The sequence below is a fragment of the Muscardinus avellanarius genome (genome assembly GCF_963383645.1).
Source record: "Muscardinus avellanarius genome assembly, chromosome: 10".
Lineage (NCBI taxonomy): Eukaryota > Metazoa > Chordata > Mammalia > Rodentia > Gliridae > Muscardinus > Muscardinus avellanarius.
In genome coordinates, this window is record NC_137796.1 from 13,093,932 (window position 1) to 13,115,478 (window position 21,547).

At 47.9% G+C, this 21,547-nt stretch overlaps 2 protein-coding genes across 3 annotated transcripts in view; both read right to left on the reverse strand.

The window, feature by feature from the left end:
- VAC14 (VAC14 component of PIKFYVE complex) overlaps positions 1 to 9,503 on the reverse strand; it is a gene marked incomplete at both ends in the record, with an annotated part of 110,743 nt that extends 101,240 nt beyond the window's left edge. For both annotated transcript variants that reach the window (XM_080702604.1, XM_080702603.1), the window contains one exon: positions 9,400 to 9,503. In XM_080702604.1, the coding sequence (XP_080558730.1) occupies positions 9,400 to 9,503 (104 nt within the window). The remainder of the gene's footprint in view (positions 1 to 9,399) is intronic.
- Positions 9,504 to 16,609: 7,106 nt separating this feature from the next.
- Positions 16,610 to 21,547, reverse strand: part of HYDIN (HYDIN axonemal central pair apparatus protein) — a gene marked incomplete at both ends in the record, with an annotated part of 366,181 nt that continues 361,243 nt past the window's right edge. Inside the window, one exon of the mRNA XM_080704134.1 lies at positions 16,610 to 17,092. Coding sequence (XP_080560260.1) covers positions 16,610 to 17,092 — 483 coding nt within the window. The remainder of the gene's footprint in view (positions 17,093 to 21,547) is intronic.

Below are 21,547 nucleotides of genomic sequence, written 5' to 3' on the forward strand. Positions count from 1 at the left end.
CTGCACTGACACAAAGGTCCCACGATTGACTTCTATACACCAGGGAAGAGACTCGGCTTCTGCCCGATTTCCCCACAAAAGCAGTGGGAAGAGGGGGAAGTCTGCTCGCAGTCATTCAGCCACGCCTCCATTCGTGACTGGCCGGGGGTGCAGGGCAGCAGAAGGCCGCTCCTCTAGAAGACACGGATCCCAATGTGGGCCCGCATCAGGCTCAGGATGCCACCCACTCCCTGAGAGAAGACGCCGCCGACAGGGCAGAGCACACGCGGACTGTCACCAGCCTGGGGCCACCCTGGGAGCAGCAGCCCTCCGTGTGCTGAGGGTCGCAGGCTGCTCAAGGGCTGGCGAGCTGACCACTTCCTAGGCGTTCATTCTATGCTAAATATTTCAGGGGTCAGTTATTCCCTGGGACAACCTTTAGATCTGAAACAGCTTCAGGAAAGCCAGATCCCCTCCCAGGGTTGTGAGGGTCCGAACCTTGACATTTGTAAATTCTCTTCCCTTTCAGTGGCAGCAGTCCCTCTCTCCCTCCCTCTTCTGAAGTCGCCGCAGCTGCTAACTGCACACATCCAATGACAACAGCCCTCAGGTGACGCCACGTTCTCTATACATTTCCCCTGCTGCCTGGTGTCCCGACACCCTGAGGCATTTCTCGGCACACGCAGGGAGTGTAGATGGGGTGGACACTCGAGATGTTTTGAAATGAAGCTCTAGAGTTGGGCTACTGCAAAGGCAGGAGATGTGTGACCACTGGCTGAGCTCTGTGCTGGGTGCTCTACGCGCACCATTTAATTTACACCCCATGTGAGGCAGAGTTTAAAGATGGCCTGATTAAGCTGGTGGAAGGAATCTCAACACAGCCAAGTGTCCAGACTGCATTATGGCTACTAATGTCCGGCTGCAGGACCAAGTGCTGGCCCTGCTGGATTCTGCTACTGTTTTGGTCCCAGTCCTCCTGTCTGTGGCCCTGCTCCTCCCTTCTGGAATGCAAATGTTTACTCTGAGCCACTGTACACTGGATGTATATATCTTGCTTTTTATTTTTATAGGGGTCCACAGCCAAAAATTTAACTTGCATCTCAAGAGGAGGCTTTAGGATTTTTGAGTGATGCTAAAACTTTAAGATGTGAAACTCTTGGAGACCGACCAAATTCATTTTGCCATGACATGGCCAAGAGGTCTAAAGGACTAGGGGTGGAGTGTAATGGTTTGGATTCAGAACATTCCCTAGCCCTCATGGAAATAGGGTAGCAATGTTGGAAGCAGCGCTTGGTTGCTAAGGAGAGGTCTCTGGAGGTGTGGCCTTGGGGATTATATAAGGTCCTTTCCTCCCCCTGCTCTCCCTTGGCTTCTGACCTCCATGCTGTCAGAACAAAGCCTTGCTCTTCCCTCCCCCTCCCCCCATGCCCGGAGCTCCACAGACCAGGCCTGACATGTACTGAATCTCCAAATCTCCCAAACTAACATACAGTCCTTCCTCTAAATTGTATGATTAGTTGTTTTGGATTATGGCAGTAAGAATGTTGACTGAGACAGGCACCATTATATTCATCTTATAGTTGGGGGAAGTGAAACTCAAAGAAGCTGGGAAATGCATATAAGGATATACAACTTGTAGATGGTTGGTCTAAAAACCAATTATCCAGCAACACCTCTGACCACTTATGAACAGAGCCTCTGAGCAACCACTAGAGGACACTTCTAGATTTTTAGACCCCAAGGTCCAAACTCTTACCCCTTCCAATAGCAGTGCTATCACTTGATGGACGCCCAGAGTGCTAATCATCTTACATGTATGACTTCAAATGTCATTTCATTTAGTGATGCCCACATGCCCCAACCTCTGCCTTTGGGGCCAGAGGATTCAGCTACTGCACTCAGTTTCACATGTGTTCAGAGGAGACATCCTCAGCTGTAAGACAGAATAATCCTTTGGGGCCAGAGGATTCAGCTGCTGCACTCAGTTTCTCATGTGTTCAGAGGAGACATCCTCAGCTGTAAGACAGAATAATCACAAGGAAGGACTTCACACTGTTTTTAGAGAATTAGACAATGCACATCACATGCTCTGCATTACACACACTCCAACAACAGCACCAGAGCAAAGTCACAATCAGGCAGACAAACTGTGATCTGTGTGCACCACCCAAGACTGTGTTCACACAACAGAAGTCCACAGAGCACCTGCTCTTCTCCAGGCTCCAAGGAAGATAAAAAGATAAAGCCAGAGCTGACATTTATTCCTGCGTTGTGAAGCTTTCAGTATGGGCTTGGGGCTGCTTTGTTTTCCTGGCAAATCCAATTACCTGTCTCCGCTCTCTCTGTGACATCCTTCCTCTGTGACATATGTATTCAGATGGCATATCCAGCCAGCAATTTGCCAAAGAGAATCTGGGGAAATATCTCTTCCATCTGCTTTGCTGAGCACTGCAGTAATTTGGTTTCCACTGGCTCACGATTCTCCAAATAACTGAATGGGGAAAGTGAACATTTGCCTCTGAAGACAGGCCAAAGCCCTTCTGCAAAGGCCTGACCTGACCAAACATGTGCTGAGCATTGGCGGGATGTTACCAGTGCAGAGACAAGTACCAGAGTCGGAGCAGAAAGCCTGCTTTGATCTCAGGTGACAGTAACTGTGACCACCTAGTGAATGCCTTCCTCATACTTTAGCAAACATCACTGACATTCTTATTTTTAAAAAGTGAGGAATAAACCGGGTGTGGTGGCGCACGCTTGTAATCTCAGTACTTGGGTGGCTGAGCCAGGAGGATCTGGGTTCACTGCCAGTCTCAGCTACTTAGTGAGACTCTGTTTCAAAATAAAGAATAAAAAAATTGGTCTGGGAGTGTAGCTTGGAGGTAGAATGCCCCTAGGCTCAACCCCCAGCACCACACATACACACATCAAACAAACAAAAGAGATATAAATCACAGAGATATAAATCTACAAACCACTTTTAAATGTACAAGTCAGTGGTCTTCAGTATAAGAACAAAACTGTTCAATCCAACACCATAGTCAATGTAAGGACATTTTTACCCTCCAAAGAATCCTGTACCCCTTAGCTCCCCATTTCCCCAACCTCCTCCTCTCAGCTCCTGGAAACCATTCATCTTTCTGTCTCTATAGATTTGCCTCCCCTGGACAACTTGTACAAACGGAATGATGTAACACATGACCTCTTTCAGTTTTTCAGTTTAATGTTCTCAAGGTGTATTTTTTTTTTTTTTTTGGTGGTGGTGGTACTGGGATTCCTGGAAACCCTTCTACCTCCGGGCTACACTCCCAAACCCTTCTACCTCCGGGCTACACTCCCAGAACTTTTTTTTTTTTTTTTTTTTTTTTGGAAACAGGGTCTCTTAAGCCAGTGATGCTGGCTTCGAACCTGCGCGATCCTCCTATCTCCACCTCCCAAGTACAGGGATTATAAGCATGCGCCACCACGCCCAGCTCAAGGCGTATTTTTTAAGATGAGGAAACACGCACAGAAAGGCTGAAGCAGAGGGCACTGACTCGGATGCTCAAAGGCCAGGCATGAGATTCAATGAGGCCGAGGGGGGGACAGCAGGCTCAGGAGAACTTGCCCTCATAGGCAAGGGGAGGGGGCTCCCTCCCGCTATCTGCTGCTGTGCAGGCCTCACAGCCACAGCTCCCATCTCTTCCAGGGAAGCCAGAAACCCAAATTTCACTTTGAAGTTTCTCCATGTAAAATACTCTGCCAAACCAAATGGTCTGTGAGAAGGAGCCATCCCTGGCTGCCAGCCTCTGACCCCTGGTTTAGCCATTTGCTCAGGTTCCATTGCTGAAAAATAGCACAACTGAGTGGAACTCTGACCTGAACTCCAAAATCGGCTGCAAGCCACTCAGTACTGGTCTTCTCCTCAAGTTGGCAGACTCCAAAGAGCCAGGTCAAATGGGACAGAGCAACATTTGTCTGATCCCAGAGCTCTAGGGACTCCTTCTCCACCCTTCAGCAGAAACAGAGGCGTCATTCGGAAGCTCTGATCCCCTAGCCCTCCCTGGGGCTTCCCAAAGGGCATCCACCTTTGCTGGCTCAAAGTTCACACACAACCATGCGTGTTTAGGCTGGTGTGGCTGGAGACCTAACTCAAAGCTCAGGACCACCAGATGACCAAGAAGGGTGTCATCTCCTCCAGCCAACAGTGAGACACAGGAGACCCTGAACTCCACAGTGCCCTGGGTGTGGGACACGCTCAGAAGGACAAGCACCCACACGAACCAGGGTGCCTGTAGGCATCTCTCCCCCACACTCGAGAGTGATAGTCCAGAAAGGGCAAGCCAAGGTCCTACCAATCCTTTCATCAGGACTGATCACCGACTATGCCCCTGAAATCAAGAGGCCCCCCCAACAAAAACCAAAGCAGCCACTGTAACAGGTTCACAGTATTCGCCATCAGACACTGGTCACAGCAGCAGCAGCTACTGCACTAGAGCCAACCGTCTCTGCATTTCTGGCCTTGGAGAGACCCGTCATCACATGAGGACACCCTCTTGCCTCCTCCCTGGAGCCCCACGCGCAGTACTGGCTCTGCGCCTGAACAGATGGGCTCTGGAGGACTCAAAGTGGCAGCTAAACTACCACGGAGATGTCCAAGTGTGAAATTCCTTTTACTAAGGTCTGTCTGTCCCTTTTCTGGCAGGGAAAACCATTCACGGTGGTGGAAGAAGCCTTTTGAAATGGACAAACCTGGGTTTTGTATCCAGGTTCCGGCTGTGAAGCCTCGGGAAGATAACCTAACCCCAAGGAGCCTCTCTTTTCATTGTGGAGTGTGGTAACATGACCGAGCCCATCAGGCAGCCATGTGAAGTAAGTGGGGTGAGGGGTGTACAATGGCCAAAGGGAAACGTCTCTGTCCCCACCCCCAGCACCCCAGATGGGGCTGACAGTTTCACTGCCGTCACTGTTATGGCCTGAACTACCCCCTTACCCCCAAACTCATAAGCAGAAGGCCCAACTCCCAATGTGACTTTCTTTGGAGAGAGGACCTATAAAGGAGTAATTAAGGTAAAATGAGGCCAAAGGTTGGGGCTTCTAATCTCACAGGGGTGGTGTCCTTATAAAGAGAGACACCAGAGCAGTCCTCCTCCCTCACACACACACAAAAGTGGCCAAGACAGCAGTCGAGCAATGGCAGCCGCCTACACTGAGAGGAGGGGCCTCAGAGTGAAACCTGCCTCAGGGACCTTGGTCTTGGATGGAACCCAGGGGTGTTCTATCTCTGAGCCACACACTAGCCTTATTTTGCTTTTTATTTTGAAACAGGGTTTCACTAAGTCACCAAGAGCCTCACTAAATTGTTGCAGCTGGTCTTGAATCTGCAATCCTCTTGTCTCAGCCTTCCAAATACTGGGATTACAGGCTGGTGCCACTACATTTGGCTACTTGTTTTAAATAATTTTAACAATTACATAACAATTCTGTATGTATGTGTGTGTGTGTGCGTGTGTGTGTTATACAATAGTTATAACATGTCCAGTATTGCACTAAGCACTTTACACTGTTGGCTAAAGTAATCAAACACCATGCAAATGCTATGATTATTCTCATTTTGCAGATGAACACACGCTGAAGCAGAGGTTCAGGGTCCCCGACAGTGGGTGGGCTCCAGGGCCCGCTCTTAACCACAATGCCATGCAGCCTCCGAAAAAACAACAGGGTGTCTTACTTAAGAATACAACGAAACACTTCTATTTCTGAAGTAGGTGAGCCAACTTGTCTGTGCTACACAGGCAACTGTCAATATTCTGACTTCTTTTATGGTGTATCTGCAGAGGTTAACTGTCTATTTGCTTGAGGGTCACTTTGCCCAGGCTAAATGAAGAACATACGCACACATACAACATTCTCTGTGCAGAACAGATGGTCTCTGAGGCAGCGCCTCTCAAACACGCTGTATCACCTAGGGGGTCTTGTTAACCTGTTCTGTCCTATAATCCCAGATGTACAACACCTACAAAATACTAAATGGGGCAACAAATATACCACTTACAGTAACTTTGTAATCATATTTGAATATTCATGATGCTCAGAGATCTGAAAACTTGAGACTTAATGGGTTGAGGTACAGATCCCGACTCTAGATCTAGCTGGGGTGAAACAGTTTCATTGGCAAAAAAAAAAAAAAAAAAAAAAAACCCATACCTTTTTTTTTTTTTTGTAGTATTGGGGATGGAACTCAGGGGCAGTCTACCTCCGAGCCACATCCCCAGCCCTATTTTATTTTTTATTTCGAAACAGGGTCACGCTAAATTGCAGAGGGCCTCACTATATTGCTGAGGCTGGCTGCTCTGCCAGCCTCCTGTCTCAGCCTCCCAAGGACTGAGATTACAAGCATGTACCACCATGCCTGGCTTTGGACAGTCTTTCTCTAACTAGCTCCTGACGCTGCTGTCTGTAAGACCTTCTGTGCGGCAAGGCCCGTAGGCTGCAATATTATTCCTCCAGCAAAAATGTATGGTTATTCATTCATTTGGACACCAAATGTGTGCTAAGTGCTGAGGATAAATAAAAAAGGGTCTCTGCTCTGAAGGGTTCTCACAGTCTAGTTAAGGCCCTAGGGAGTCTCTCTGAATTCTAAAAATCACGGGCAGTCCAGTACAAAATGAACCCCATTAAGGACAAAAGCCGCACAGAGCCACTTGCAGAGCGAGAGCACTTCCACAGGTCGTGCTGGAAGCAGCAATAATGCTGAGACGAATACCTTTATTCAAGAGCCCAAGAGATGACTCAGGCTAGGATAAAACTAGACATTCCTGAGAAGCCAAGTGGTTGAAGGCCCAAACTGGGAACCTGGGTGCTGCAGCTTGGATCCTGAGTGTTGCCAAAGGCCATGTATCACAGTCTCGGCTCCCAGCTTGGTGCTATTTGGAAGCAGCGGAACACTGAGGCAGGAGGGCCCATTGAGAGGTCTTCTTGTTACTGGAGGTATGCCTTTGAAAGGGACACTGGGATCCCTGCCCATCCTCTTCCCCTTTCAAGACCTGGCCACAGGTGAAAGGCTTTCTTCCACCACACACTGCTTGCCATGATGTGATGCCTCCCCACAGGCCCCAAGGTACCAGTGTCAAGTGACCACGGCCGGAAGTTGCCAACACTGTAGGCCAAAATAAACCCTCTCTCTTTATAAGCTGATTACTCATGTTTTTGATGCTGTGCTGGTACCTAACACAGTGAGACTTCAAAGCCAGCAAACCTATAGACATGGAACCATGTTTACACATCATATTGAGTCCTTCTGCTTGGTTTGGCAGTTCTCATTAAGATTTGCTAGCACCGGAGAGCCAGGAGAGAAAGAAAAAAAAAAAAAAAACTGTATGAAAAGAAAGCAACCTAGACATACTGAATATTAGACCATACTGGGTATCTGGACAGACTGAATAGTAGAGCCAGATTGGAGGGTCTTAATGAGTTCAAACCAATTTCTGTCCCACAATCCCAGATGTACAACAACTAAAAAAATCTTACGTGGGGCAACAAATATACGACTTACAGTAACTTTGTGAGTTACTGTAATTTTAGTTTTAGGAGAAAACTAAAATTCACAGCAGTTAAGGCAGTGGTTCTCAACTAGGGCAATTCTGTACCTCCAGGGGATATTTGGTAATGTCTTAAGTCAATTTGGGTTGTTACAATTGAAGGAGAGCTACTGGCATCTAGTGGGTAGAGGTCAGAGATACTGCTAAAACTCCTACCCTACACAGGATAGCCTGCTACAATCAAGAATTATTAGTTCCAAAATGCCACAGCACTAAGGTTAAGGAACATGAGTTAAGGAATCTGCTCCACATCAAAGTGCGTGCTGCACCATGGATTAGATTGGAACTGTCAGTACACAGCTCTGTGCAGTGATGGAAATATTTTCCTTTATTTTTATTTATTTTTGTGGTACTGGGGATGGAACCCAGGATCTTCTACCTCCGGGCTATACTCCCAGACCTATTTTATATTTTATTTGGAAACAGAGTCTCACTAAGTTGCTGAGAGCCTAAGTAGCTGAGGCTGGCTTCGAACCTGTGCCATCTTCCTGTCTCAGCCTCCCAAGCATGTGCCACCACGCTTGGCGATGGAAATGTTTTCTAATGTGCGCTGCCCAATGTGGTAGCCACTCACCACATGTGGTTGCTGCAAGTTTGAAAGACAGGTATCATGACTGAGGGGCTGATTTTTAAAATTCTAATTTAATCCTTTAATAGTTTAAATTTAAAAAGCCACACAAAGTCAGTGGCTACCCTACAGGACAGGATAAAACTATAATTCACCTTTCCTGACTCCCAGACTGATGTTTCTCCAGTTTCATAGCCTGCTTCTTTCCACTGTTCTGATGTAATCCACTCACCTGACTTTATCACTATGATTTGACTGGGAAAAAATTACAGAAGTGAAAACATTTAATAAGCGATTCTCAGCTGGGCAGTCTTTGTTTTTAACATTGGGAACGTTAAAAAAATATGAGATTATGGTTACACATACTTGTAATGAAACTGCAGAAGCAAAAAGGTCAAATGATTCCTACTTCCACTTGCAGAGAAGGGTGATATAACAAGATAAAAACAATCTTGAGTCATAAAATCATAAGGTTTCAAACTGACTTCTGCACTTGGTCACTCAGCAGCCCCTTTCACTTTTTAGAAGGTAGGTAAGAGACTAGGCTGGTCAACATCACTTTTCTCTCATCGCAGAGGCCGCTCTATGATCTGATACCTTTTAATTTTTTGCTTGAGACAGGGTTTTCTTAAGCGGCCCAGGCTGGCCTCAAACTTGCTATCTTCCTGCTTCAGTCTCTGGACTCACTGGGGTTACAGGCATGCAATACCATGTCCCATGATCTGCTGGGTTTTCTGTTTAGTTTTTGCACTAGAGCTTGAACCCAGGAGCATCCTACTCTGAGCTACACCTCTTTTCTTTGGCACCGGGGATTGAACCCAGAGGCATTTTTACCTCTGAGCTACACTCCCAGCCCTTTTATTTTGAAACAGTTTCTTGCTGAGTTGCTGAGACTTGGTCTCAAACCTGCCATCCTCCTGAGTACTAGGATTCCAGGACTGCACTACCTAGCCCAGCTTGCTCTGCTGATTTTGATGGAGACCACACAGAACTCGCCAAGTGCCAGGCTCTGTGCTAAGCATTACATATATACCACTTTACTCTCACAGCAGACATTTGGAGCACCAGAGGGTTAAAGAAGCTGGACCAAATCACAGCCAGTCAGAAGCAAAGCTGGGACTCCCAGACATGAGTCCAAAGCACTGTACGAAGGGCCTGAAACCTGGGAAAGCAACACTTTGCAGGGAAGGCGTGAGAAATCCCCTCCCTTCCCCGGGCGCAGAACAGGAGGTCCCGGGGGCTGCACAGCCTGGAGGAGGTCCCGGGGGCTCTTACTTCTCTATCTCCAGCGCTGCCACCTTCCGCTTTTCGTAGAGCTTGTCATTGAGGGCACGCACGATATTGGGCGTGAGTGGCGCGAAGTCTTTCTCCGGGTTCATAGCGGCAGCTGCGGGCGCTCTCCGCACTTCTTAGCCCGCGGCTGCAGGAACCGCGCCAGGGACAGGGGAGTCCGCGGCCCCGCGCTGCCCCCGGCGCTGGCTCATGGGCCACGGCGCTGCGGCCCCGCCTCGCCCCGCCGCCGCCTCAGCACCCCGGCCCGGGTCCCGCTTTCCCGCGCCCGCGCCCCGCCGCCTAACGGCTCACGCGACCAGCTCCCGCCAGGCACCGGCAGCACTCACTGGGCGGCGGCCATGTTACTCGAGTCACATGACTCCACAGCAACTTCCGCCTTCCGCCGCTAAGCCCCGCCCACCGACCACGCCCCCGGGAGCGGCAGGTGGATTGGCCGCGCCCCTCAAGGCTCCGCCCTCCCCTCCCACGGCGGGTCCGCGCCCGACGTCGGAAGCGAGCTTTGGGATGCGCTTTACCCGCGAGCATCGCGCGGTCTCAGCTCCCGCGCGTAGTAGGCTTGGCACGCAGTGGGCTTCTGAAAACCCCTGTGAGGCGCAGGGGTGCTTGGAGCCTGACTTAGCACTGTTTCTTTGGAATTCATTTGTTCTTTTCGGGCTTGGTCGCTTACACGTCAATAGCGTAGACACCAGCGTTGCCCACCATCATTTTCGCCACATCCTAGATACTTGTATTATTACTTAATCTACTTCTAAAATCGAATCACTTAAAAAAAGTTTTAAATTCCCACTTTAGCCCTGCTAATGTCTTAAAAACGTGACTTTGAATCGTTTTTCTTAAGACACATAAAATAATTTTCCAATTAAGGATGGTGGTACTTCCTAGGGCTGGGGACGTAGCTCAGTGGGAAGGCACTTGCCTACTATGCGAGGCCCTGGGTTCAATCCCCGGTAATGGAGGGTGGGAATGGGAGAAGGAACCACTCTGCCATTAAAATCTCAGGTAACACCCCACCACTTGGAACCAAGGTGTATTTCTCATGCTTTGATAACCAGGAGGGCTGGGTTACAGACAGCAGCCCCAAGAGTGCAGGTGTTTAGATGGATCCATTGGAAAGCAGCTTTTTAGGGTGTGTGTGTGTGTGTGTGTGTGTGTGTGTGTGTGTGTGGTGTCTGGGAATTGAGCCCAGGGACATTCTACCTCTGTGCTACACTTCCAGCACTGTTTTATTTTGAAACGGGGTCTCATTAAGTTGCTGAGGGCCTTGCTGAGGCTGTGATCGTCTTGTCTCAGTTTCCTAAACTCTGGGATTAGGGGGGTGTGCCACCACACCCGGCTCTGTGCTTTGAGAGTGACAGAGATTTGTGGAACAGAAATTGCAGCTGTGATCCGGGCGTGGTGGCGCACGCTTGTAATCCCAGCATTTGGGAGGCTGAGACCGGAGAATCGCAGTTCGCGGACAGCCTCAGCTACTTAGCAAGACCCTTTGCAACTCAGTGAGACCCTGCTTCAAAAAATAAAAAAGACTAAAAATAATAGGACTGGGGTGTAGCTCGGAGGTACAATGCTGCTGGGTTCCATCCCTAGTACCTCAAATAAAATAAATTGCAGCTGTGATTAAAATGAAAAACAAAAGCTGATTTGTGGTCACAGTCTGGTTAAAGGTGCAGAAATTGAGAAGTGCTCCAGGATTTCTTATTGTAGGACAAGGGCTAGAACACGGAGCAGCTCAGTCAGTGTGAAATATGAACAGTCTCATGTGCACATCGGCACTCTTCTCTACAGTGAAAAGTAAATACATAACACTTATGATGATCTTGCAAATAGAGTATTATCTTCAACTCCTAGATTAGAAACAGATACAGCGAGTGAGGGACTACGATAGGCAGCTTCTATGGTGAACCTCAAAGTTCCCTGCCTTTAGGCACACTCTGAGCAATCAGTACCCTCCCCTTGAGTGTGAACAAGGGTTGTGAATATGAACTACCATGCACGTAAGTATATCATGTTCTATAGCAGAAGGGGTTTTGCAGATGTAATTAAGGCTCCTAACCAGTTGATGTTGAGTTAAAGGGGGAAGATTCTCTAATCAGGTGAGTCCTTAAAAGGGTTGAGGAAATTTGATGTGGGGGAGAGATTCTTCTGCTAGTCTTGAAGAAACAGTTGCCAGGCGTTGTGGCACACCCCTGTAATCCTACTACTTGGGAGGCTGAGACAAGATGATAGCAAATTTGAGGCCAGCCTCACCAACATAGCAAGTCCCTCAGCAATTTAGTGAGATTTTATTTCAAAATTAAAAATATAAAGGGCTGGGGGGTATAACTCATAGGTAGGATGACCCTGGGTCCAATCCTCAGTATATATATATATATTGTGAGCAGACATACTGTGAACCGCCCATGATGGAGGACAGTAGTCTCTAGTTGCTGAGAGCAGTCACCTATTATAACAATAGTTATTATAACAATATCATAATAACAATATTATATCATATTATAGTATTGTAACTATCATAATAGTTGTCAAGAAAATGGGGACTTTAGTCATATGGTAGCAGGAAATGAATTTTGCCAATGCACTGAGAGGTTGGAAGTGGAGATTTTCTGAGTTGAACCTCTAGATGAGGGTGCAGCTGTACCTTGAATTTAGCCTCGTGGGTTCCTGAACTGAAGGCCTATTTCTGTGTATTCTGGACTGCTAATTCATGGGATCAGTATTGTTTTCAGCGGGTAGGCTGGTGGTGATGTATTATGTAGCCATAGAAAACAGACACAGGGGTGAATTCAAGTCATGTAGAAATTATGTCTAGAAAAATCCTTGAAAATGTATTTTCTTTTACTGGTGGGTTTCTGACAAGTGTCAAGGCACAGCACAGTCTGAAACACCGGGAATGATTGGTTCTGTCTCTCCAATGTGCATTCGTTTCCACTGGACCCATACCTAACATAATATTTCATCTGTTTCTTTGTTTTTTGGCTTTGCGTTTTCTTAAAGGTGAACTGAATTTCCCATGAGTCATAATGTGGTACGATTTTTAATAATTGAAGTGGTATAGATTTTTTTTTTTTACCAGAAGGAACTCTACTGAAATTACATTCCGGATTAGGTTGCTAAGAAACCAGTTTCTTATTCAAAGCCTAAACCAATGTTACCTTTAGGTCAGAAGTTTCTAGAAAGAAGTGGTTTCTTGTCTCTGTTATCTTGGAAAATGCCAACTGGGGTTATGGATGCATAACTTGATTGGCAGTGGTGCTGGGAATAAAGCCCATGGTCCATCCCTGCCTTCTCTTCGTGCATGTATGCTCCCCCCTTCTCTGACCCTGTCTGCCGGTCCTACTATGCCCAGGCTCTTCTAGGCTAGCAGAAGATTAATGTGCCTGGCTGCGTGCAGGCCGTCATGTTACAGTGCTAATTCACCTGGGCAGTGCCTGGTCATTATTGTAGATTTTGCAATAGTGCTCTAAACAACTATTAATAATAGCTATTACCAAGCTATGTCAAAAGGATTACATAACTTGTAGCTAGAGGACACCGTTGTACCCCAATCAAGGCAGTTCCTTCAAGAGCAATGCGATTTTAGCTGGAGTCTCAGGGCAACATGATCAAAGGTTTAAGAGGCTGCACTTGGGACGTCTCGAGAGCTGGCAGGCCATTGCCAACATCCTAACATCATCACCTGTGACTTGAAGTGTATCTTCACAAAAGAAGTAGTTGGACTTAGCATGCCACCCTCTCCTGGATGTCTCTTAAACAACGCCAGCGTGTGATGCTCACTTGGTATTCCGTGCACCGTGAATTCTGCCACCCCACGTCTACTAGCCCAAACCTACCTCGTCTTCCGGTGAGAATTCTCCTAGTCTGCTTCACTGAGAATGTTCTCTGCCACTCCAAATTTGCCAATAGGAAACTATTTTGCTGTTTTTCTGACACCAAGAAACGTACCCACTCTCAAGCCAGCCTGGAAGTGGTTCCTGTCGGCCCAGGCTCAGAGCGGGGCTCTTGGTTCCAGGGAGAAGGGGCTTCCTCTCTTCTTTGAGCAGAGGGAGATTTGGACTCCAGGCTCTGCGGTTTGGGGGAGAGTTGGAGCAGGTCTGGGGTTTGGGGAGGGAGTTTGTCCCTAGCCCTGGAAGGCAGGCTATAAACAGTGCTATTTTGCAGCGGCTAGTTTATGTAGCAGCCAGTGTTTGGGATAGTGGTTTGGGACTGAGTCCTTCCAGGCTCAAAGGAACATGTTATAGTGCTGATATCTCCATTGGAGGAATCAGGGAGTCCCACCATGCCCTACCTCTGGTGTGAGGGTCCAGGTTTCACACGGATGTCTCCATTTTTTCTTCAATTTCAGCAACCATTAGTGTTCTAGGTTTGCAACTGTTGAAAAGGTGCCCTCTGAAGAATGTGGTCATGGGCCCATTGTCCCCTCCCCACCCAATACCTCTGAGTGGGTGGTGGGAGGGTCATTTTGGGGTGCCTATGTTGCTCAATTAGATGATGAGAAGACCCCTCTCTGGGGCTCTACTGAACAGTCTTCGGGCTGTGGGCTGAACAAAGTGACCTTATAGCAGGGCTCTCAGCTGTGAGGTCCCCTTCAAATTTAGATTCTAACTAGGTAGGTCTGGGGAGGGGCCTAAGGTACTGCCTTCCCACAAGTTTCCAAGTGATTTTGCACAGCAGGTCTGCAAGCTACTTTGAACAGAAAGTAGGTGAGGGGCTTCAGAGCTGTAGATATCGGTCTGCTCCTCTGAGCAGCAGAAAAAAGCTTACAGGGAGCTGGTTAGAAATGCACATTTTCTATCCCCACCCAAAACTTCTAAATCAGATCTTGAGAGAGGGGGGGAGGGGAGAGAGGGAGGGAGAGAGAGAGAGAAGAGAAGAGAAGAGAAGAGAGGAGAGAGGGATATCGAGCAGTCAGTGTTCTAGCAAACACTAGCAAAAAAAAGTCCTCCAGGGGACTCTGGCATGTAGAAAACTGGAGAACCACTGACCTTAGATGGACTCTGTATTTGCTGGTCATACTGTTTGTTGATTCTAGTGTCATATCGGATTATTAGTTAATGCAGTCTTTGGTCACTCAACCACTGGAGAATCCATTGTTTATGTCTTTGTCTTTATACCTACTAGTGATGTTCTTGGTGGTTATAAAAAATAAATTGCTTCTTAAGTAAGGGTCTGAGTTTACAAGCATTCTAGATGAAGCTCCATTTGGTACTAGCCTTATGTATTATATAATGGGCTGAGGGTTGCAGGGAGAAAAAAAAGTAGAAGATTCTCTGCCTGTTAAAAAGAACCTCTAGTAGTTATGGGGGCTTATTAAAAGACACATATCGCCGGGCGTGGTGGCGCACACTTGTAATCCCAGCATTTGGGAGGCTGAGACTGGAGGATCATGGTTTGCGGACAGCCTCAGCTACTTAGTGAGGCTCTTTGCAACTCAGTGAGACCTGGTTTCAAAATAAAGAATAAAAAAGTAGGGCAGGAGGTGTAGCTCGGAGGTTGAATGCCCTGGGTTCCATCCCTAGACCCGCAAAAAAAAAAAAAAAAAAAAAATTAAAAGACACATATCTGGGTCACATGTTTCTAACTCAGTAGACCTGGGTTGGGGACCGAGAACCTGGATCTTTAATAAATCCCCAGGTGCTGCTGCTGGTGGCGGTCAAGGATCATTTGAGAGACCCACTTCCCTAGAGCATCCATTCCCACGTGGCCATTGCTTTTGCGTCTCCTCCCTCTCTTGCAGGTGGGCTATAGGGAAAGAGAAGGGGGAAGCAGGGGAGTCAGGTGACCTCAGACCAAGGTGTGTTTGCAGAAGCAAATCCACTCCAGGGCCAGTCTTTAATCATCTTTAACTGTGGCACTGCCAGGTAAGTGATCCTGTTATTCTACACCTTAAGACCTGGGGGACGAGGTGATGGAGGAGCCAGGTCTCTGGGCTGAGGCAGGTGCCCCAAGGCTCTGTGGAGGTCGAGATTGAGAAAGGCGCTAATCTAGCTGGTGACTAGTTTATGTGCACAAAATAACTTCGACATGTTATTATTATTTTTTGGCAGTACTGGGGATGGAACCCAGGGGGCGTTCTACCTCCCGGCTACACCCACAGCCCTATTTTATAATTTATTTGGAAACAGGGTCTCACTAAATTGCTCAAAGCCTAAGTAGCTGAGGCTGGCTTCGAACCTGTGCGATCCTCCTGTCTCAGCCTCCCAAGCGCGGGGATTACAAGCATGCGCCACCACGCCCGGCTCACTGCAACATATTAAATGGGATGTGGTCCTTCCTCTGGGCAGGATTCTCGACTCAGTCACAGCACAAGTGGCAAGGGATGTTTGTTCTGTGATTCGGGTTCTCAACTTGGAAGTACATACATTTATCTCATCATATATATATATATATATATATATATATATATATATATATATATATATATGATGGCCATGGGTCTCCCCTGGATAATTAAATTGGAACTTGGGGAGAGGGTGGATTCTGGGTGCAGAGGGGTGGAGAACCACTGTTCTGTAGCTGATTGCCATGACCAAGGCTGGGAAAGGGTAGGGGGAGCTGAGGTCCCTGTCCCCCCTCCTCCAGCACCTGGCTTCCAGTGAGAAGTTTCTGCAGGAAACAGATTATGGGATTTGGAGATGCATGTATAAAATCTAAGAGAAAAAGGTGACTGAGAGCATCCCCAGGTTGCTTTGACATTGTCTGTTCATTGCTTTGAAAATAGTTCCTTTTTTGGCTTTTAGGAGAAAGCAGAATAAAATATCAACTCAAAAGAGAGTTCTATATAAGGGCCTTTAGATTTTTAAGAAGTAACTGCGCGTCCTGGCATCAGGCACTGCCGAGTGCAGTGTGGAAGAGGTCATGAGTGTGATCCCTTGCCTTATTAAAAACAGGGATTATTACAGAGTGCTCGAGCTGTGGAATTTGTCAAGAAGGAAAAATCCAGGGATTTGCAAGGACCCACGGATCTCAAATGCAGATCTGCCATGAGTAGCTATAGTGTTTAATATGGAATATATATATTCATATCTATATTTAGAAAGCATACGATACAGAAATAACTGCCCCTAAAATTGAGAAAGATAAAGCAATGCCTTTACAATTCCCGTTTTCTTTTCTCTTCGTTGACAGGCTAGTACGATGTGTGGCTCTTAAGGCCGAGCAGGTGGCTCTTGGTTGGCGCAGGTGGCCCTGGCTGTCACTACGGCGTGATCCCCTTCAGGTAATACACCCATCTGATCCCAGTCTCGCTGCCTTCTCCGGGAGGACAGGTCACGATCAGCTTGGTGGTGATGGGGATTTTGCTGCCCGATGGGTTTCCTTCAAAGTAGACTGAGATGTTGTTGATCTTCTTGGGCCGCACAGAGTCTGCGGCACGCACGGTGAAGGCTGGGTTATCGAGGATGAAGGAGAAGTTCACCGTATGGAAGAAGACGTTCTTGAAGGGAATGATTATGTTGTACCCAGCTCGGATAAAGTAGGGGCCTTGGGGCTTGGGGGGCAGAGCCATTCCGAAGAGGGGGATGATGTATTCCCCGCCCACAAGCGACGACAACATCAGGATGCCCTTGGTCTCACCCAGGTGGCTGGGCTCAAAGTAGACTTCCACGCTGACTTCGGTGCCACCCTGAGGCCCTGGGGCTGCGGGAATGACTCTCTCTGTGTGGAAGTCTGGACAGTCTGTCTGTAAGGGGAATAAAATAAACCCAGCTCACAGAAGATTCTACAGAGCAGCCCAGGAGTGCACATTTACCCCAACCCCTCAGCCACCCCCTACCCGGGTTAGTGTGAGGCTGGCAGGCTAGAACCCTGTGTTCTTGTAACCTGTTCTGCTGGGGTCCTTGCAGGGTAGGTATTACTCATTATTATCCCTGCTTGGCTATCAAGAAATGAAGGCAAAGAGATATTGATAATTTGTCTTAAGACACGCAGCTAGACCACACTGTCCACTGTCATTGTGAGACAGTCAGGGACCACCATGGTGGACACGTCTGAGACAATGAAATGAACCCCTGGATGCAGGAAACTATCATGCTTTGGAGTGTGCTATCCTAACCTTGTGCTTTTTTTTTTTTTGGTACTAAGGATTGAACCTAGGGGTATTCTACTTCCAAATGACACCCCCAGCCCTTTTTTATGTTTTGCTTTGAAACCGGGTCTCACTATGTTGCTGGGAGCCTTGCTAAATTGCTGAGGCTGGTCTCGAACCTGTGATCCTCCTGTCTCAGCCACCCAAGTACTAGGATTACAGGCATGTGCCACCATGCCTGGCTCCCTTGTATTTTTTTTCCCCAACAGACCTGTTCTGAAATTCTGATTAACCACAGAAACAGAATATTTATCCAAGATGGCTTATCAAGTAAGCCCCCCTGCTTTACTCATTCTTAGTCTACTTAAAAATCACTACTTTTGGAGGTCACAGGGCTGGGTAATGCTGACTAGTTCTTCGCTACCTTGCTGTAGACATCACCTCTGATGTGTGTGTTATGAGGATAGTGGTTGCCTACGTTTCTTTTTGGGGACTTAAAGGCCACTTTTGCTGAAAACACAGACTCTGGCCTCAGGCCTGCAGATGTCTGGGGGGTGACCGGGATGGGATAACAAGCTGAGCCCCTCTTTCTTCATAGCAGGCCTGTCCCCTTTGAGGCCTTAACTTTGGGGTCAGACTCCACTCAGCTCTGCATACAGCCTGTTGCTTGCCTGTTGGGGCTGATTCTGTTTTCTTCTTTTCATCCCTTTTGCTTTCGGCAGCTACGGTAGCCGGAACACCTGAAGTCCTTCGGCCCCGTCACGGGGTGATGGCGCCAGCTGCAAGAGTAACTCAGCAGCTGGACAGCAGCTGGATCCCAGGACAAGTTGACCATGACCAGCCAGTGGTCCAAGTCACATGCAAGCAGAAACATCAGTGGGGACTGTGCCCCTGGCCAGTGAAAAGTGACTGCACTGCAGCCCACTGCAGAAACATCAGCGTACACCTTCCTCTGTTCCTGGAGCAGCTTAGTTGCCCTCAGCGTCAGCGCTGCCCAAAGCCTCGCCCGTGTGTACATACATTCACACCCACTCGGCTCGGTTCCATTCCTAGCCTCACCGAGCCAGAAGTTCCCAGCCCCGGAAACAACTGGGACGGCGCCCCCATATCTGGTTCTTCTTTTCTGCCGTGCACAGGGAAGATGGAGCGTTCTGGTTCTGTGTGGATGGGCGGGGCTAGTTCTGGACTGTTTGCTATGAGCTGAAGTGAAAGACATCACGTCTACTCTGGAGCAGGTACCTGTCTGAGTCCTGTCAGGGTCTTGTCACCACTCTGTCTTATAACTGGAAACATCTGAGAGGGAGGCTGCTCTTCAGTGGTGTCCCTGGGTGACTGTGATGGCCACATCCCCTGTGGCCCCTCACAGACGGACAACACAAGTGAGAAGTAAACCTTTGCTTTTTTTTTTTTTTTTGGGTGGTACTGGGATGGAACCCAGGGATATACTCCCAGACCTACTTTATATTTTATTTTATTTTATTTATTTATTTTTTAGGTGGTACTGGGGTTCCTGGAAGCCCTTCTACCTCTGGGCTACACTCCCAGACCTACTTTTACATTTTTTAAAAAATATTTGGAAACAGGGTCTCCTAAGCCAGCGCGCGCGGCTGGCTTCGAACCTGCGCGATCCTCCTGTCTCGGCCTCCCCAGCGTGGGGATTACAAGCGTGCGCCACCACGCCCGGCTCTACTTTATATTTTATTTGAAAACAGGGTCTCACTAAGTTGCTGAGAGCCTCACTAAGTAGCTGAGGCTGGCTTCAAACCTGTGCGATCCTCCTGTCTCAGCCTCCCAAGTGCTGGGTTTACAAGCATGCGCCACCACGCCCGGCTAAGCTTTGCTCTTTTAAGCTGCCCAAGTCTCGGGGTTGGTACTATGGCATAATCTAGCCTCTCTCAACTGGTAAGGTTGATCAAGAGCCTATGCCTTGCCGGGTGTGGTGGAGCACACTTGTACTCCCTGCGCTTGGGAGGCGGAGACAGGAGGATCGTACAGGTTCGAAGCCAGCTGTGCTGGCTTAAAAGACCCTGTTTCCAAATAAAAAATATGAAAAATAGGTCTGGAGTGTAGCCTGGAGGTAGAAGGGCTTCCAGGAACCCCGGTACCACACACACACACACACACACACACACACACACACACACACAGCCTGTCTCTTTTTGTGTGTGTGTGGTTACTGGGGATTGAGCCTAGGGCATTCTGCCTCTGAGTTGCACCCCACTTCTATTTTATTTATTTTGAAACAAGGTCTCACTAAGTTTCGAAGGGGCTCTCTAAGTTGCTCTGGCTGGCCTTGAACCTGCGATCCTCCTGTCTCAGCCTCCCAAGCCCTTGGATTACATGGGTGTGCCACCCCGCCTGGCTTGAGACTATGTCTCTCGACTATAGCCATGACACCCCTGGTTTTTGCTAGGCATGTGACCACCGGTGTGAAGGCTGCTTCTTCTAGTTCTCCTTGTTGGTAGGTGTGGTCCTGTGAAGTTCTGTTCAGTGGGATTTCAGTGCAAGTTCTGTATGTAACCTTCCTGTAGCTGGGTAGAGTATGAAGGTATCTGTAAGACACTTTGGCCCAGGTGAACCATAGCAACTCTCTGCAGAGGACAGAATATCAGGACAGAAGGATTCCGAGTGCCTGCCGTCACAGCCCAGCCATTCCAGCAAATACTGCTAACGCCTGGCCTGTTACGTGTGAGAGTATTGAGCTTCTATTTTGCCGTTATTTTAGGTTTCAGTTCTAGTAGCTAAATCTTACTGTATACAGCGGACACAATATCTCATGTATATGGAGCACTTAGCACGGTTTTCTGATAGCAGCCCTGCGAGGCTGGCAGTTTAATCCATGCCTGGCTAATGGGCTAATGGTTAATGGGGGTACCTCGAGGGTGAGGCTGTTCTAGAACCCAGCTCGGCTTTCTCCCTGGAGGCACCCTCCTGCCGCGTGGCGCCTGCTGCTGTCGCCTTGGGGCTTTGCAGGGAATATTCACCAGCAGGAGCCCTCAGCAGGTGCAGCGCTGCACCCCCAGGATCGCGAGCTGAATGAACCCGCAGTCTTTATAAATTAGCCAGTCTATGGTACTCATTGAGAGCAAGACCAAATGGACTCAGACAGGGGTATTATCTCCATTTATAGCCTAGACAGCTTCAGTTAATTATTCATATGATGAGTAAGTGGTGACGCCAGGATTCAAACCCATGTCTGAATCCACAGCCTGGACTCACGACCACCAAGTGATACTGTCTCCCTTTACTGAGCCCTGAGCACGAGTAGGAAGCAACCATCCCCCTAACCTCAGCTTGTAAAGGCTGTAAAGGAAGAACCCCGGCCTGGTACTATTTGCTTCTAGGTGGGAGTTTCTAGGCTAGATTCAGGAGGGTAGGGGCCACCATGACAGAGAAGCGCCTGGCTCTCTGAGTATCGCCGTTCTGTATCTTTGGTGCCTCATCCTATACTACTATTATTACTATTAGAATATTAATACTATACTACTATTATTCAGTAGGGACTGAACCTGGGGTGTTCTACTTCCTGTAGAGTGATTGAATCCAGAGATGTTCTATCTCCTCCATGTAGATGCTTAAAATTATCCAAGCCCAGGGAACCTCTGTCCAAGCCAGAGCTATGCCCCCAGGCGTATGTATGTATGTATGTATGTATGTATGTATGTATGTATGTATGTATTATACTGGGGATTGAACTCAGGGACATTCTACTTCTGAGCTACATTCCCCAGCCCTATTTTATCTTATTTTTTTTATTTGGTAATAGACTCTCACTAAGTTGCTGAGGCTGGCCAAGAACCTGCAATTCTTCTGTCTCAGTCTCCCAAGTACTAGGATTACAGGTGTGTGCCACCATGCCCGGTGTTATTTATTTTTATGCTTTATTTTTTGTGGTACTAGGGATTGAACCCAGGGGCATTCTACCTCTGAGCTACATCCTCATCCCTTTTGGTTTTATTATTATTGTTATTTGTTTTGAAACAGGGTCCAGCTAGGCTTTTGTGAGTCTCTCTAAGTTGCTGAGGTTGGCTTCAAGCCTGCAATCGTCCTGTCTCAGTCTCCTGTACAGGGATTACAAGCATGTGCCACCATGCCTGGCTCTATTTTATT